General features: G+C 37.1%; 2 protein-coding genes across 5 annotated transcripts; one reads left to right on the top strand and one right to left on the bottom strand.

Annotated features, from left to right (window-relative positions):
* Window positions 1-8: 8 nt before the first annotated feature.
* Window positions 9-10,137, top strand: LOC127497192 (uncharacterized). Of its 3 annotated transcripts, none has more exons than XM_051865516.1 (4): window positions 9-146; window positions 6,594-8,622; window positions 8,723-8,811; window positions 9,030-10,137. In XM_051865516.1, the coding sequence occupies exons 1-4, from the start codon at window positions 141-143 to the stop codon at window positions 9,123-9,125; spliced, it is 2,220 nt and encodes a 739-aa protein (XP_051721476.1). In that variant the 5' UTR covers window positions 9-140; the 3' UTR covers window positions 9,126-10,137. The 3 variants fall into 3 exon arrangements, with proteins under 3 accessions (XP_051721476.1, XP_051721466.1, XP_051721457.1); XM_051865506.1 differs by lacking the exon at window positions 9-146 and adding an exon at window positions 4,229-4,547 and having other exon boundaries at window positions 9,003-10,137; XM_051865497.1 differs by lacking the exon at window positions 9-146 and adding an exon at window positions 4,230-4,547.
* On the bottom strand, window positions 9,695-17,373 carry LOC127497204 (putative ferric-chelate reductase 1). 2 transcript variants are annotated; one of them, XM_051865529.1, is made up of 16 exons: window positions 17,232-17,373; window positions 16,543-16,777; window positions 16,288-16,427; window positions 15,894-15,988; window positions 15,625-15,769; window positions 15,338-15,520; window positions 14,514-14,612; window positions 14,188-14,335; window positions 12,766-12,879; window positions 12,391-12,506; window positions 12,162-12,248; window positions 11,222-11,319; window positions 11,028-11,086; window positions 10,765-10,908; window positions 10,487-10,545; window positions 9,695-10,312 (listed from the first exon to the last, which is right to left on the bottom strand). In XM_051865529.1, exons 2-16 carry the CDS (start codon window positions 16,736-16,738, stop codon window positions 10,220-10,222), a joined length of 1,776 nt encoding a protein of 591 aa, XP_051721489.1. In that variant the 5' UTR covers window positions 16,739-16,777; window positions 17,232-17,373; the 3' UTR covers window positions 9,695-10,219. The 2 variants fall into 2 exon arrangements, with proteins under 2 accessions (XP_051721489.1, XP_051721498.1); XM_051865538.1 differs by lacking the exons at window positions 9,695-10,312; window positions 10,487-10,545; window positions 10,765-10,908; ... (1 more) ...; window positions 11,222-11,319; window positions 12,162-12,248 and having other exon boundaries at window positions 12,472-12,506; window positions 12,766-13,405.
* Between the last annotated feature and the right edge of the window lie 109 nt (window positions 17,374-17,482).

The raw sequence follows: 17,482 nt of genomic DNA, 5'->3' as shown, positions 1-17,482 counted from the left end.
TGCCATTGGTCGATTCCCACGCATTCAATCAGAGCTGTGGCTTCTGTCACACACATTCACACACACTAACACACACACACACATGCACTCAGAGGAAGAAACGAGACCTTCACTGTTAAACCAGCCGACCTCAAAGCTTCATGACAGTAAGTATTCACATTCCAAACTTTTGTATTGATATGGAATACACATTACTGTAGTGTGACACATCTGTCTGGATGGGGAGAGTCATTGTGCACTTGTGTTAGGTGAGAAACATTTTTATGCATCTTCAGAGTTTAAAAAGAGCTCAGATGTACACTTTTTGGTGAATTTGTGAATTGTAGTGGGAAGGTCTTAAGAGGAAAAGACGGAGGAGAGAGAGAAGATGCCTTTTTTGGTGTTACATTTGCAATTTGTTGGAGTGTACTCATGCTGCTTTTCCATCAAGTGTGTGGGATGGTAGCTACAAAAACAGAGAGGATGGGGGGGAAAAACATGCAGAGACTAAGCCAGTAACACAGGCAGCAAACAGACAGAATATCCTCCACCAAACTTATTGTCGTTATTTATGATGCTCTGCTAGCAGAATTGAACTGCTTATATTGAAAAAAAAGACGCTTTGCCTCATTCCCTGACACATCCAAAGATAATCTCCATTTATCTACAAGATGCATTGGATCTTTGCATTTGTCAATTTGCAATCAGATCACCCAAAATGGGTGTTGTAAACATGCTTTCTAATTTCATTGCAATTGTTGTTTTACAAAAAGTCATATGCAAACATTTGGATATGAAGTTAGAGTGTGGAATTTGAGAATAGAGTTTGCATCACATGTGACATCACTACAATAGAACAGGATGTGGCAGGTGAGTAATAATAAATTCTGGATTATTCCTGGAAAAACATGTTGATACATGAGGATTGGTTTGGCTTAGAGTCTAAGTGGAGGATGAGAGGATGAGTTTTGTCCATAGATAGATAGATAGAGATAAATACATTCATAGATAAATACATTCAGCTGGTCACCATCTCAAAATGAACCTGTGCAGCGTGATCAAGCTCTTGTACCGCTCATAAAATTTTTAATTAGTGATAATGACCAGCTGGGGTACATTATTACACAGCTACTCATCAAATAAATAAATATATGTAGGCCCACATGAACTGATCGCTCATTAGGTTTCCCAAACTGCATGTATGTGGCGCTAAATGCCGATATTAACCAATCCAAATCAATAAATAAAAAGCAATAAATGTAAAGTACAGAGTACATAGGTTTTTCGTCCTCCATAGTGCAAAAGTTCCCTTTGCCCCAATGTAATATAAAAATACTTAACACAATTAAGTACTTTCCCTTACACCCAAAGAGCACTGAAATAAGGAATTTACAACCCGTGCACCACTTCTTTTTGCATTCTTTACATTGATACAATTAAAGAGATAGTTCAACCAAAATGAAAATTCTGTCATCATTTACTCACCCTCAAGTTGTTCCAAACCTGTATGATTTTCTTTGTTCTGCTGAATATGGGTAACCAAACAGTTGATGGGCCCCATTGACTTCCATAGCATTTTTACCCCCATATACTATAGAAGTCAATGGGGCCCATCAACTGTTTGGCTACATTCTTCAAAATATTTTCTTTTGTGTTTAGCAGGAGAAAGACATTCATATAGGTTTGGAACAACTTGAGGGTGTGTAAATGATTTTCATTTTTGAGTGAACTATCCCTAATCTGTACTGGCACACTGTCTCTAAACAGAATAACACAAGACGCGTCACTCGTATTGTTTTGAATGGGAGAAAGTGCAACGCGCAATATAGCAGAATAAGTCCCGCCTTCTACATAAGAGCCAATCGCCGATTAGTAAAGTCATCGCGTCACTGCAGCGGCCGTTAGAAGCTCCGGTTCCTATAGAAACAGTCAGACGCACGCCTCCGAAATGAGACACAAGAGACGCGCGCTTTAGGACTGCGCATGCGCTTTAGCTTGATCCAGCCAGAAAAATACAGGTTTTTTTTGTCATGATTCGAGCGTTTAGAAACAAAATTTATGAAACAGTTGTTGTCAGATTTCATTGGTGATTTCAAATATGAAATTTAAACGAAAGCTTGGCAAACAGCTTTGGAGAATTTGATGTTTCCCCATTCAAAGAGATAGGAACTGCACTTTAATGCCCGAGAGGCGTTTCAAAGATGGCCGCCGAGTGAAATGACTTGTCTTAAAGGGACTTTGCTCTAAAGCAGCTCTCTGTGAACAAACACCCAAATCACGCGAACAGAATGCCGCTTTGATAGCACGCCTGCATTGAGTTCTTTTTTCGCACTTGAACAGACGAAAACACACAAAATCATGTTTTGTCCAGTATCCACGTATAAGCACAGTCTAAAATGAGTTTTTAAAAATGGTTAAATGAACGTAAAGAGTTGTGAGAAAATAGGATGTGTGTCAGATCACGTCATGCGTCAGGTCTTAAAGTGACAGCAGCCTAATATACCTGCTGTTAAAGGGATAGTTCATTCAAAAATGAAAATTATCCCATGATTTACTCACCCTCAAGCCATCCTAGGTGTATATGACTATCTTCTTCAGATGAACACAATCAGATATATATTTAAAAATATCATTAGTCCTCCAAGGTTTATAATGGTTGTGAATGGGGGGCCGCATTTTGAAGTCAAAAATAATGCATCCATCCATAAAAAAAAGTAATCCATACGACTCCAGTGGGTTAATAAAGGCCTTCTGAAGCGAAGCAATGCATTTTTGTAAGAAAAATATCCATATTTAAAACTTTATAAATTCAAATAACTAGCTTCCGGTGGAGGACCGTACACAGAATGCGCAAGTCGAGTTGCGCCAAATGAGTAACCCCCCTGACGCGATGTATGACGCAGGATCTAGTATTGTATTGTATTGTAAGCTTTAAAGCCTCTTGCGGTTCAAACAAATAGGGCTGTGCAACAAATTTAAGCTCCTCTTCTCTTATATCGAAATCCTCCGAAATTTCTCTTTAAAAATGATCATTTTAGACTTATAATCTGTGACCGGTGATTTGTTTTGCTCTATCCTCTGCGCCTCCGTGTTCATCATTACATTGTGCGTCAGGTCAAAGGATACTCTTCCGCCGCAAATCAACTTGCACATTCTGCGTATGGTCATCCGCTGGAAGCTAGTTATTTGAATTTATAACATTTTAAATATGGATATTTTTCTTACAAAAATGCATCACTTCGCTTCAGAAGGCCTTTATTAACCGACTGGAGACGTATGGATTACTTTCACTTTTTTGCTGCTTTGAAACAATCTTTATTGTGAAAAGCGCTATATAAATGAAGGTGACTTGAGTTGACTACTTTTTTTTATGAATGGATGCATTATTTTTTATTCAAAACGCAGCCCCCCATTCATTGCCATTATAAACCTTGGAGGAATAAGGATATTTTTAAATATATCTCTGATTGTGTTCATTTGAAAGAAGATCATGAGTAAATCATGGGATAATTTTCATTTTTGGGTGAACTATCCCTTTAACTTGTCTGTGTCATTACTGTTAATCAAAGAACAAAAGACAGGGAAAATCACTCACTGCTCTTGACTGAATAACTTTTGTAGCTTTAATAAGGATTAATCTGTAATCTTTATAATTTATGCAGTGAAGACTGTGCAGTGTTTGATTATTCAATTTCTGTATATTTACAGAAATATCAAAAACAGCAAAAACAATACTTTTTTTTGTGCATTTTAGCAGGGCAGGTAAAAATCGGAAATGGCCTGACTGGGCCAGTAGAAACAAAAACCTTAGCACTGAGCCCTGATATAAATGTGACATTTATTACAATGAGTTTATGTGAAGATCGTTTAAGTTCACTTAAATTAAAAGTTGGTCTTTTTTAAAGCTAATTAAAAGTTAAAATTCATAGCTTTCAATTATGTAATGTTGAATGGCTATAATTAATAGCTAAAATTGAGAGAGAGAAAAATCAATCTATTAGAGACATCAGTATCAGTTATACCCTACTGACCTTTAGTGCTTTACTGTAAAGATGCCATTAAACAAATATTTAAAATATAGTCTACTGTCTTCATGTTGTTGCTACATTATTTTGGAGATTCAATGTGAAAATAAAAAATAGATTAAAAACTTGTATATATAAGAAGAGTCCAAGAGTGACCTTGGTCAGAATATTATGGACTGCATGTTCAAAAATCGCGTGGGCAAAGCCAAGCGTTCAATAGTTGGTTGAGAAAGTGTGGGCGCCTAGAGGGACAGAGCGGCTCCGTATCAGTGCAACCAGTGCTGGCTCAGGCATTCAGTTGCTGTCGTTTCTGTCAATATCTTTATGTGCTCTATTTCACATTTGACAATTGCTGACGGATCGATAGGTCTGAACAGGAATTTGTCGCGAGCTTGATTTTCCCTCTTCGAGTTCAACCATATGAATTACTCGCGACGCGTCGCCATTTGGTTATTCGCGTTATCTGTGCAAATTATTCAGGCATGTGCGTATTGCGGTAGATTGGAGATGATATCCGTTTGGCTCCTCTTTTTAAAGCTGCTGGTAGGTATCAAAATACTGACGCTTTGTGCATCTGTTGCATCCGTATCTGCTTTGGCGAACATCTGCATGCGCAAGGCACGAAGAGCGAATGATGCAGGAATTATGTGTGCTGCATTTGTACTGTCGTGCTTGGCAGAGTGCCTAATGTATTTAAAAAGAGTTATGCTTCATTGTCTGTATCCGAAATCTCCATGATTGATCGGTATGTTTGACTTAAAGGGATAAATAACCTTCATCCCAAAAAGCAAACCCGTAGTGTTCTGTGTAAAACAAAATTAGATGTTAGGAAAAATGACCAGTCCCCATTCACTTTCATTGAATGGAAACAAAATGCAGTGAAAGTAAATGGTGACTAAGGCTGTTAATCCCCAACACATCTTAATTTTGGGGTGATCGAACCCTTTAATGCAACAGTCACACTTATTGGATAATAGCTGATGACATCATTTTGCTATCTGCAGAATTCCACCTCTGGCAATGTGGATGTGATGTTCAGACATCGGAAATGTATTTTCCAAAACAGAAAGGGTGGATCTGGGGTTAATGGTGGTCACAGCACCAGCAGGCATGCATAAAAGTACATCCCATCCGCTCGATATGAGCAATAGATTTGTTTCTCTGTCTCTCTTACTGGATAAACTCAGGCTGATAGCTCTAATAAACACACTGCATGGCACTTTGATAAGGTTGTCTCTGACTAGTGAGCTGCTTCTACATGGATCTTACTGTATAATAAACAAGACAGCCTATAATAAACAAGACTGCCTTCTCAGATAGAGCATGTTGCCAGGCAACCACTACGTTTCTGGGGGAAAAAACACAAAACAGACTTTATGATCATCCACATACTGCATTATTATCACCCACATACTGTAAGCTCTGAGTTTTTGTTTTATGAGTGTGAGCACTGAAGAAGTACAAAGAAGAGGAATGATAAACTATTAAGTGATAAATAAGGAAAAAGGAATTATTGTAGCTAGTTCTGAGTACATCCAGTTAGCTTTTCGATTGATAGTACTTTCAAGAAAGTAGTGTACACTGTTAAAAGTAATACGCTATATCTACTTCATAAGATTTTGGCAACAGATTACAAGCAATATTATTAATTAAATTCAACAAATAGAACTGAGTTAGAATTAATCAAATTCCTTAAATGTCAACCATTTAAAAAGAGGAAAATTTAAACAAAAATATCTGAATAACAGACAGACGTCAAAGATTAATTAAGAACTCTTTATTTTTTATTGCCAACATTGAAGACACCTGATGATAACAAGCAGAATCACTGAAGGAAAGAGAAACACAAGAAGTAACAGAGGTTTAGATGTTGATGTTGATTTTATTGAAAATGTTTGGTCACCATTACAGTGATCAGTGTTTCATTTAGTTGGGCAGCTTGACTCTTTGCTTTTTATGTCAGTTTGTGTTTTTTGTAATGGTGTTTGCTAATTTTACACATTTTAAATGGTTGGCTTTTAAGGAATTAATTAGATTCATTCTAACTCAATTCTTATATGTTGAATTTAATTAATAATATTGCTTGTAATCTGTTGCCACAATTTTATTGAGTAGATAGAGCGTATTACTTTTTACAGTGTACTTTCTCAGAAGTGTTACCCTTCTCTTTATTTAAGCTTAGAAGCTGTTTAGAGTTTTTATTTCAAATGACCTACTTAAAATTAGGGGTAACATTTTCATTGAGGCTACTAAAACATCCTATAATGTAGATTTTCAGCCCATTTTAAGATTGCATGCTTTCTTAGAAACCACTTCTCATGCTTGTGTTTGGTATCAAAAAGGTCCAGCCACTTATATCTCACAGCATGAATGCTAGAATAGCTCGATGAAACTAAAGCAACACTGTGCAATTCTGCTGAAAACAGCACAAGGCTGGTTCTTCTAGATCAAGGTTGTCTATATTAATTATCCAAGGAGCAAGACTAAGAGAAAACATTTTTTAGCATTTTGTCATGTTTGATGTTTTGAGTCTTCCTAAGCTTGGTTCCTTTAATTCTAAACAGATCTTTTTCAATGTAACTTTCACAGAGAGCCACAGCTGGTGTGCGAAGGTTATATGGAAGTGAACTAAATGAAGGCATAAGCACCTCTGTAAATCAGCAACAAAAAGAGCAGAAATACCTCTCTGAAACAGTCACCATGGAGACCAGCCAGCTTTCAGAAATGGCTGATCTAACAGACTGTAAAATGGATCCTGGGTGTACAGAGGACACTGAGGAGGTAAATGAATGTTTTGTCACATATTTCCCAGAGTGCCTGGATACCAGAAAGAGCAACCCCCATGAAGACCTCGATGGGCAAGGCAACACAGGCATAACCAATGAAAGTGATAGCTCAGGTGAATCTGATGGGAGCAAAGAATCTCAAGAAAGCATTATGGTCAAGGTCAATGAAGAAGAACAGCCAAATGGTACAGAATCTTTGACCTCTGAGTCTCATGAAGACCCTAACCTGAATGACCAACCAGAAGAGGAAATGGAAATCATCAATTCTGATGAGGCCCAGGAGGAAGAACACAATGAACATGAGGAGAGGGTGGAGGCAGAAGAAGAATCTGTGCTGGAGCAACAAATGAATGAGCTAGTGATTTCTGAAATCCAGACTGAAACTTGTCCGGATATGGATCGAGATGACCTGAGTGACTGTCTGCTTGTGGAAATGGCTATCATTTCATCAGACAGTGATGCTGAGGAGCCATGGAGATCTTTAGTTCCACCAGCTGTTGACAAAGAAGAGATTGAAGAGAACGGTGATCTCCTGGGTATGGATGAAGCAGAGGTAAACCCGGAAGACCAATCAAGGCAGGAAGACACTGAAGTGATAGATAGCAATGCTGAACCTGAAGATGAAGCCCTGGCTTTGAACATTATTGAAAGTGAGATTCTAGAACAACCAGAGTGTCCCACTGAATGTGAGCTGCAAGATATTTCTTTGGACTCCTCTGTCCATTACTGCAGCTTAACAAAGATTGCAGAGGACGAAGATGAGCTTGGGAAAACTTCAAAGCACAACCTCCAGCGCCTGTCTTGTTCAACTTCAGAGCTCGACAAGAAGTTGCCGCAGGACTTCTGCGTGGTTCAGGAAATAAAGAGCGAGAACGTCAGCACAGAGCATCTGGATTTCAGGGTGGCTCGCAAGCAATGGCAGAAGATGGAAGAGCAAACCAAGGGTCTGGTGCACCGGCCAGTGATGAAGCAGGGATCTTGCCAAGGTGGGCACAGCTTCATGTATACGCCTGTCCGCAACATTGATCGCCCCAGAAGAGACCCTGACATAGAAAGTCTCGGTCTGGGGGATTACCAGTACACTCAATTCAGCCCCTGTTCGGAGGACTCTGGTCTGGACGACACAAGCTACAGGTCCCCTTACGATGAGCCGGAGACTCCAGTGGAGCGGGAGATCCGTGAAGCTCTCGAACGAGAGGAGAATTTCAGACGAGAGAGGGCAATGGCAAAGATGACTGCTGGTGACGCTACACAAGTTCAACCCAGGCCTAGTGTTCTTCACCAAAGCAGATCAGAGCCTGGGGAGAAAGGACGGATGTTTGACACACCGGAGGACAGATGCAGGTCTCAGAGGTCCCCTAGTACAAGAACTCCAACTTTGTCTATCACTGCTTCTTCTGGAAAAAGTCCCACATACCATGAAATGACCGCCAATAATGTCATTATACTCGAGCCGGATTCGTACCCCACCAGTCCACGGAATCGAGGGAAAGGTGGGCTGCTCTCTCCAGGCACGAGCGGTTTCCAAGAATGGTCATCAGACATGAACAACGTGATCATCCTGGAGACATCGAATCTCATCATTCGAAGTGCCTCGGAATTCTGCCTGAGCACTGCATGTCAAGAGACACAAGAGAGCACGTTTCAGAACAATCCCTTCTTCAAACTGCGCTCTCACAGCACGCAGTCTCTGGTGGATCAGGAGATAAAGTTGGTGAGGCAAAGAGAAGAGGAGCTTAGGAGGCAGAGAGCACAACTATATGTAAAGGAGAGATATGACACGGTCCTCGTGTCCCCCAGCCAACTGCAGAATTTCAATTACGAGAGACCAGGTAGCACATTTAGCAACCAGTAGAGTATTTACTTCACTGATGTTATTACATAAAGATGCAGTTCAGCAAATGTCCTTTCTTTTATTTGGACACTTTACAGGAGAGGTACCAGCAAAATCTAAGTCATCCCCCTCATCTCCATCGAAGACACGCAAAATGGATCGCTCCGCTTTGTCCTGCGACCAGAAGGTACATTAAATTTAGGCATGCTGATTCAAAGTTGCAGATTTTAAACTACATATTTTTCTGTTGGTCCTCCCATGTATCATATATAACTGTTCTGAATTCCATTGCAAAGCATCTGTTTTTCATCTGTTTCACATCTTTGACATCTCATTGATCTGTGCCCATTTCACCTTGAAACTGGAAACTGCATGCAGTTTTACAGGTGAAGCTTTCTCCTTTAGTTCCCTGAGGCTCCTTACCCTCGAGTCAGACGAAAAAGTGCCCTGGCCCAGAGGTGGGAGGCAGGTATCTTTGCCAATCATCAGCAACAAGACTGAATGATTTGCCTAAATGAAGCACCGAAGCACAAATCAAGTTTCCATTACAGTATAAGCATGTAGAAATAGATTCAGATTAAAACATTCATTAGTACAAACCTGGAACTTAATAGGTGAGTAAATATATTCATAACTGATGTCATACCCTTTTTCATTTTTTTTTGGATGCGAATAGTATTTTCATTATCTTGAGTACACTTTTATATTATTGCAGATGACAAATTTATAAAGTAATGCATTCCTAAATTGCACTATGTACAAAAATAATGCCAAACACTGAGAAATATATTATTCTGATTTCACATTACATACAGTACATTGTTTAAAAAAGATACTAATTTTGAGTCTTATATTAACAAATCAGTTTATTGTTTATAAGATATTTTGTCACTTTAACCATACAGTGAAGAGCAGAAGTAAATAATAATACATTTCATTACCTTGGAATTATAAGGTTCTATCTGACATTTTTGTCAAAACTGAGTTATTCACATATTCTTCTTTTGTAAGTTGTGAACATTTTGGGACTTTTTTTTTAGAAAACAAAAAGGATTCTATCTACAGAGGTCTATGGAATTCAAAAACTTTGAAGCTTAATATCTTAAAACTGCTCAGAATGCAGATAGAACCTTATAATTCCAAGGCGACGATTTATCATTGATTTAATCTGATCAAAAGTGCAATTTAAGACAAGAGAAGACCACTTCTTGGAATGTCTATTATAGAGTATATAATGGATGTAGCTTCCAGAGTTGTTACAGATAAGTAGCTGGCTTCTGTACCATAATTACATTGTGAGCCTTTTAAATATTTTATGCTTCGATTGCCTGCGTATAATGTGAACATTTATTCTTGTGTGAAAATAATAATTTAAAAAATGTGTGAATTTCACTTCATAATATTCATGTTTGAAATGGCATCTTAATAGATATGTTTCTTCCTTGCAGGATGTTTTCAATGCAAAATACTGTTCTGTTCAAACCTTGCAATAAAATGAAATGATAATTGGTAATGATTTGTTCTGCTGTATAAATAATTCTAGGCCTTCATCCCAATTTATGTCCTGAAAAGCTGCCATATGATTCATTCGTTGGCTATACGTTCCCTATGGAGCTGAGAAGTGAGAAACAGAAAGCTGAGTTTCCAAGCACAAACACAGCAAGGACAGCCACTCTAAACTTAGTATCCTGTGGAAGTAGAAAGAAGGGCATTTGGATGCTTAGATGAACATTATGTACATGGTTATTTTTGAGCCTTATAATTTGATGGTAAGTTTTTGTTGTGCCTATTGCACTACACACTGATTTCAATGATTAAGGGTGGTAAATCTCCACCTTTAAGTCTGAGTAAAGTGAACTTACCCAGTTTACATTCCCCGAGAAGTCTGAGAGAACTGGAAGTTCATCTTCATTGTCACTTCCTGTTGAAACAAGAGAAATGACTAAATATGTAGTTACATTATCCTTGAAAACATATTTCGCTTCATTTCACTCTCAGTTTGAATCATTTTGCAATTTATGCCTGAACGACAGGAAGAGGGAACAAAACTGAACAGGCACTATGTACTTCCAAATGAATCAGACTTTGGCTTTTGCACAGTCTTTCAAAGTTATATAATGTGAAAATGAGTTATACAAACCTTTTCTGATTACATTGTGCTTATGAAGTTGTAACACAAGCTTTAATACAATGTTCCAAACCACAAAAGCAAAGAGAATCCCTGTGGTCCATGGGTAAGGTAACAAAAGAGACTGCTGCCTTATTCCAAAAAATATGGAAACCACTGCAATAATTAAAAAAAAGTAACATTTTTAAATGTTTTGACTGGATTATTACTCATAGAAATTGATTTATTTGAGGTAAACATTTCTAAACAACAAAAATCCAAAGAGCGAAATTCACCGGCAATAATTTCAGCAGCATTTCCAACGCCCCAGTGCAACCAATTGAATATCCACCTCCTGGGAAAATGAAATGATTATCCTGCTGTTATTCTACTTGCTTCATTATGTTTTTCAATCCAGATATGTAAGCAAAAGGGGTTTACACAACTACCAAGTTGAAAATTTGAGTTAAATGAGGAGACATTAGCCTACCTTGAGGAGTCTGGAGCTGGTCTGAATGCAGCCATTATAGGCTGACAGAAAGAGACAATCATAACAGTGCAGCCTAGGTATGGATGAGCACCTGCTCTCTGCAAAGACATTTGGTAATAGTATTGTTAACTAAAACCAAAACTATTAAAATATTTTCACAAATTGAAATGAATCTGAAATAAAGTAAAGTCTATTTGATGAAAATACTTAACCGAAAATTAGAAATGTTTATGTAAACTATAGAGAGAGAGAGAGAGAGAGAGAGAGAGAGAGAGAGAGAGAGAAAGCACATAACAAAATTACTAAAATTTAAATAAAAAACCTTAATTAGTAACACTTTACAATAGTTTCATTTTGTTGACATTAGTTAATGCATTACATAACATCAACTAACAATGAACAATATATCTACAGCATATTTTAACCTTTGTTAATGTTAGTTAATAAAAATGTTCACATTCATGTTAGTTCACAGTGCACTAATGTTAAGTGATACAGCTTTTGATCTTAAAAACGTAATGTATTAATAAATGTTGTGATTAACATTGACTAGGATTAATAAATTCTGCAGAAGTATTGCTCATTGTTCATGTTAACTATTGTAGTTAACTAATGTAAACAACAAACCTTATTGTAAAGTGTTACTCTTAAATTAAATTAAAATAAAATCTGAAAACAAAAATAAAAGCTAATTCAAAATATTAATAAATACTATAATTAATAAATACTGTACAGAACCAATGTATAAACATATATTAGCTATGCAATATAACACCACACTCTCTCTGATGCTGAAATTGGTCTTAAATTAAATAGGGCCCCCTACTGGCAAGGAGTGAAACTGTGGCATTTAATACATTTAAGTTTGTTGTTGTTTTAAGGATGTATTGCATTTTATTTGCAAATCATTGTCAAGGCAGAGAACACAGGCTTTACTCACTGTGCTCCATTTTCCTCGGTAGATAAAAGGAAAAACGAAACCCACAGCTGTGAGCAAAACTGTAAGGGACATCAACATGCGATGCACCTGTAAACAGAGAAAATATTTAAACTACAGTGAAAAATATATGCAGTTATGAAAAGCTGATTACACATGAAATGTGCAGAAAACTGAAAGTATTAAAGCATGAATAAGTATTAAGCAGCAACCACAAAAACATACTCCATACCTGAAACCATATTTTTTGCCCAAACAATGTTCGTTCTGGCCAGTCAGGTTTAAAATAGCCAGCGATTAATGTTCCAGAGCTTCCTGCTAGCATCCAGGCAATCAGCATTAAAGCTCCTGCATTTAAATTGGGAAATTATCTTTGAAAATGAAAGCATTTTGCAATTTACACCAATTTATTCATAACATGTAGTGGTTTATTTAATTACCATTTGTCATTTAACTGATGCTTTTATTCCACAGCAACTACTTTTCAAGGGCACAATGATGATAATTGCACTTGCACAAGTAACATTTCCTTTTCTTGACCATATATTTAACCATTTGTGGAATTCTAAGTTTCCTGCAGTAAACTTAATTACAGCAGAACACTTACCATGACATTTCATGAGCAGTGGAGATCGAGAACCTGTCAGTATCTGGGGAGGGCCGGTAATGATCTGATGATGGGACGATATCAGTGGCTGCCACGTGTGTCTGTGGATCATACCTGCAGCACAACACAACAACAGTAAAACTGCTGAGATAACTTGAACAAAGCATTATCTCACACACCATTTCTATCAATAAAAATAGTGATTTATCATACCATAACGATGGGATATAAAAAATAAAAGTGAAACAATTGGTGTAAATCTTTCAGAACATCACCTGATCAAATTGTTTTAAGATATGTAGGCCTACTTGTGCTTGTTTCCTTGTAAAAGTTGAATTCTGACTTTAGCAAGCCAGCAGTAACTATTTTATTCCCTGTGCACCCCGTGACCCTGCCATAAAATAAATGACAGGAAACAAGTACTGATTGCTCAGCCCATCACAGGCACTTGTTAACCAGTAAGGTCAGAAATCCGGATCTGTGGAGTAACATGCAGTGCGGAGGCCATAAAAACAAAGTTAAATGTGACACTGTATCTGATGAGACGCATAATAATTTGCTAAAAGGAGAAATACAGCCCTTTGGAAAATGCTGAAGGACGTGAAGACCGGAAAGACTGCTATTTTATCATGCTGTAAATCTAGAAGTTAAAAAAAGAGCGATAACACAAAACAGAACATTCAATCTACAGTAGCTTATCTATTCCAGTGTTATATCTATTCATCAATGTTATTTTAGTATAATTTATATATATATATATATATATATATATATATATATATATATATATTTGAATTTAGCTTTCATTTTACTTTTAGTTTAAGTTTTAGTACTTTTGTTATGTGCTTTTGTCATTTTTATTAGTTTTATTAGTCTCTTTATTAGAATATAACCAGAAAATACAGTAAATGTGTATGCAGTATTAATAAACAGAAAAAAATCTGAAAAAACAAAAAAACAAAAAAAAAAACACTTTTATAGACTAAATTGGCAAGTATTTAGTGACCTCCCCTTACACTTGAGCAATAGTAGGAACCAGGCTTAAACCTAAATGGAATGGAGAAGGACTGGAAGGCCAAGAAAACTTTCAAAATATGATGAAAAGTTTCTGAGAAACTTTTTTGAGAAATGGAAGAAGTCCAGGAGGTCACACTAAATACTGATTTTTGCTTAAAGAAACAATTTTGTACATATTTCCTGTATTTTCTGTTTGTATCGTAATAAAGTGACTGAAAAATAAATATGGATGGTCATTAAAACATTGCTAAAACAACAAAGCTGGTGGTGGCCTAAGACTTTTTCACACTACTGTATATATATATATATATATATATAAAGCTTTATTTCAATTAGTGAAAATCATTTTTAATAGCTTTATTTGACAATAACAACACTCTGTGTCATTGATGCAACAACACTCACCATTTTCTGCAGTGCCGTGTGCTAAGAACAGGTAGTAACTGTTGTTAAGACTGAATCGGACCGGATCCTGAGGGGTGTGTATGGATCTTGAGAACTTGCACTGAATAACCCCATCAGAAAGTCTCCAGCCTACATCAGTCAGCACAGACTGCAGAGGAAATGAAAATCATGCTGATTACATTTACTGTATGAGTGACACTGTATAAAGTTCAGAGGCCATCTTTTTGGACTATAATGTTTTTATGGCTTTAAAATTAAATTGTAACATACTGCATTACTAAAAACTGCCAAAAAAGCAGCATTAAGATCTTAAAGTACTCTCTCACCTTGGATGCCAACTCTGGATATGTCCTGCCTGTTGTGTGTGCAGCCTCAACACTTACACGACCCCCGTCATTTACACACAAGTACGCATCATCATTGCCCTAGCAAACATTAAAGGGTTAGTTCACCCAAAAATGAAATTTCTGTCATTAATTACTCACCCTCATGTCGCTCCAAACCCGCAAGACCTTTGTTCATCTTCGGAACACAATTAAGATATTTTTGATGAAATCCAAGAGTTTTTTTATCCTCAATAGAAAGCAATGAAATTACCACATTCAAGGTCCAGAAAGGTAGTAAAAACGTCGTTAAAATAGTCAACGTGACTACAGTGGTTTAACCTTAATGTTATGAAGTGACGAGAAAAGTTTTTGAGCACAAAAACAAAACAAAAATAATGATTTTATTCAACAATTTCTTCTCTACCTTGTCAGTCTCCTACGCAGTTGACGCAGTTTACACCCGAACGCTGGCTCAGTATTGGCCGACGCTGTTCACGTGGGCACCGCGACGCATACGTGTGATGCTGACGCAGGAGCCGGCCAATACAGAGTCGACGTTCTGATGTAGAACACGGAAGCTCTGCAATGTGTCTTTAACGTAAACTGCGTAAGAGAATGACAGTGCACAAAAAGTATTCTTGTCGCTTCATAACATTAAGGTTGAACCACTGTAGTCACGTTGACTAATTTAATGATGTATTTACTACTTTTATGGAGCTTGAATGTAATTTCGTTGCTTTCTATGGACATAAATATAATATATATCTAAAGTTAGTTCATTATAATGTAGGACAAGAATGTGAAATGCATTTGATCATGCTCACCATCCATTCATCCATGGAGAGGGCAAAGGAGACGTATCCTTGTGCAGGGCCGCTGAGCTCAAACGAAACTGTCTGACCCAAAGTAGAATAAGAAAGGAAGAAGCAGTTTGTGTCTATAGAAGAGTTACAGCCGACAGGGTCAATGAGACAAGACTTCCACTTGCCACATCCCTCTGAAGTGAACTGTAGAAGAAATGGCATCACATTTTTTTTTTTTTTTTTTCACAAAAAAAGGCTATGTAAAGCAGTTTCTAAGAGCAGATTATATTTAGTATTTTGGCACGTACTGGATGAGGTAGAATAGAAGTGCTTGCAGAGTTTGTAGACATAACGGTGGTAGATTGAGGTGGAGCGGGAGTCGCGTCACCCTGAGAAATGACCGGACTAGGAAGTTTGAGCCAGAATGTATTGTAGTGGGCAAGAACTGTGGCGCTTGATGTGAAAAAACAAAGAGGTTGAACATAATAAATTTGAATGTAATCACAAATATTGGTTTGAAAAGATCCAATACAATATTTTCAATGCTGAATGACAAAGTCAGATCAGAAACACTCACAGAAAGTGTACAGTGGGTGGAGCATTCGATGGGGCTTTCCAGATCACCTGAATTTCGGTCTGTTTGGCATTACTGGTGTGACTAACGGCAGAACCCTTTAAAAGACATCATACTTTCATCAAACTCTTTAAGAATAAAAGCAGATTTTGAGACACATTTCCCTTACTACATACTTTATAATACCAAAATATTTATGGTAAGTGTGATTTATACAACAGCAGGGTTGCATTTTCAGAATCATAGGCTACTCCAGTCTTCATGTCACGTAATCCATCAGAAATCATTCTAATATGCTGATTTGGTGCTCAAGAAACATTTCTTATTATTATCAATCTTTAAAAGAATTGTGCTGATTAATATTTTTGTGGAAACTGTAGACTCCACTATACAGTACCTCTATGCTGTTGCATGTCAAACGCTGAGAAATCTTGGGATCTACCAATGCGAATGAGCCAACAGCTGATCCATCAGTGTTTGTGGCATCTCTGGCCTGAATTAGAAATCCTTCAAAGTGCTCACTTCCAGAGAGAGTGACTATGGATAGTGGAAGTATCAATAAATAAAGGCAACTAATTGTTCAACTTAAAACATCTAAATTGGCAAAAATGATAATTGTTTAATTCATATGTGTTTTGTTTCCCCCCCTCACCTCTGATGTCCATGCCTGGGCTGAATTTACTGGCATTCACAGTCAGTGTGTATGGACTGGCAGTAGTGTTGGGTTGGCTGTGATGTTCTGGCATCATGCTCTCACACGATTTCTCCACCTTTCCATTTTTATATCCACTTACAGCTGTCAAACACAATGTTCCAAAGATTGCCAGAGAAGTTTGTAGATTCCACATTCCTGCAGAGGCAAAGTGATCCTCTTCTCTGGAAAGATCCTGAGAGGAGCACAATTATGGCCATTAGTCCTTATGTTATAGTTTATACCTTGCTCCTTAGGATTCATATTACATTACATTACAGGGTTCCTACATTTGTTGCCAAATGAATTTTCAAGATTTTTTTTTTTTTTTTTTCTTACTTTTCCAGTCATTTGTGATTTCTGGAAATTGATTTTTAATTCATCATAGAGATTGCTTGGGTGAATTTCTATTTGTAGGCTATGTCAGTTACATTAGAATTAATATATAAAGGTTAGCCTATGTAAAATGTTTTTTCCCATTATGAAAAAATGTCCTGAACTCACTTTTTCTTATGAAAAAGTTATTAGTAATTTGCCCAATTCATTTAATTTTCCATGACTTTTCCAAACCACTTAACAATGTGTGTAAATAAATGTTAATACAAAGTTAATGAAGGTTTTAGAGGTTCAAAAGTAAGCACTGCTCTTACCTTGTCAGCAACCTGTCTGCTCAGGACCAGGTAATGGTGTCAGATAATAGTTTTATGGTTTGAACATGAATGGGCGGGTCATGTCGCATTTTAAGACTCTGTAGGCCTACAACCACACGATGGAGACAAAATCTGAAACATCCCCCTGCAGGTTGTCTGTTATTTATTTATTTATTTATTCATTCATTATTTAGGCTATTTTTTATTTATTATAACACATAATGCCAATACGTGTCTCTCTAATCATTTGC

This window comes from Ctenopharyngodon idella, chromosome 2 (genome assembly GCF_019924925.1).
Source record: "Ctenopharyngodon idella isolate HZGC_01 chromosome 2, HZGC01, whole genome shotgun sequence".
NCBI classification, from domain to species: Eukaryota; Metazoa; Chordata; class Actinopteri; order Cypriniformes; family Xenocyprididae; genus Ctenopharyngodon; species Ctenopharyngodon idella.
This window is presented reverse-complemented; position numbering and strand designations above follow the sequence as displayed.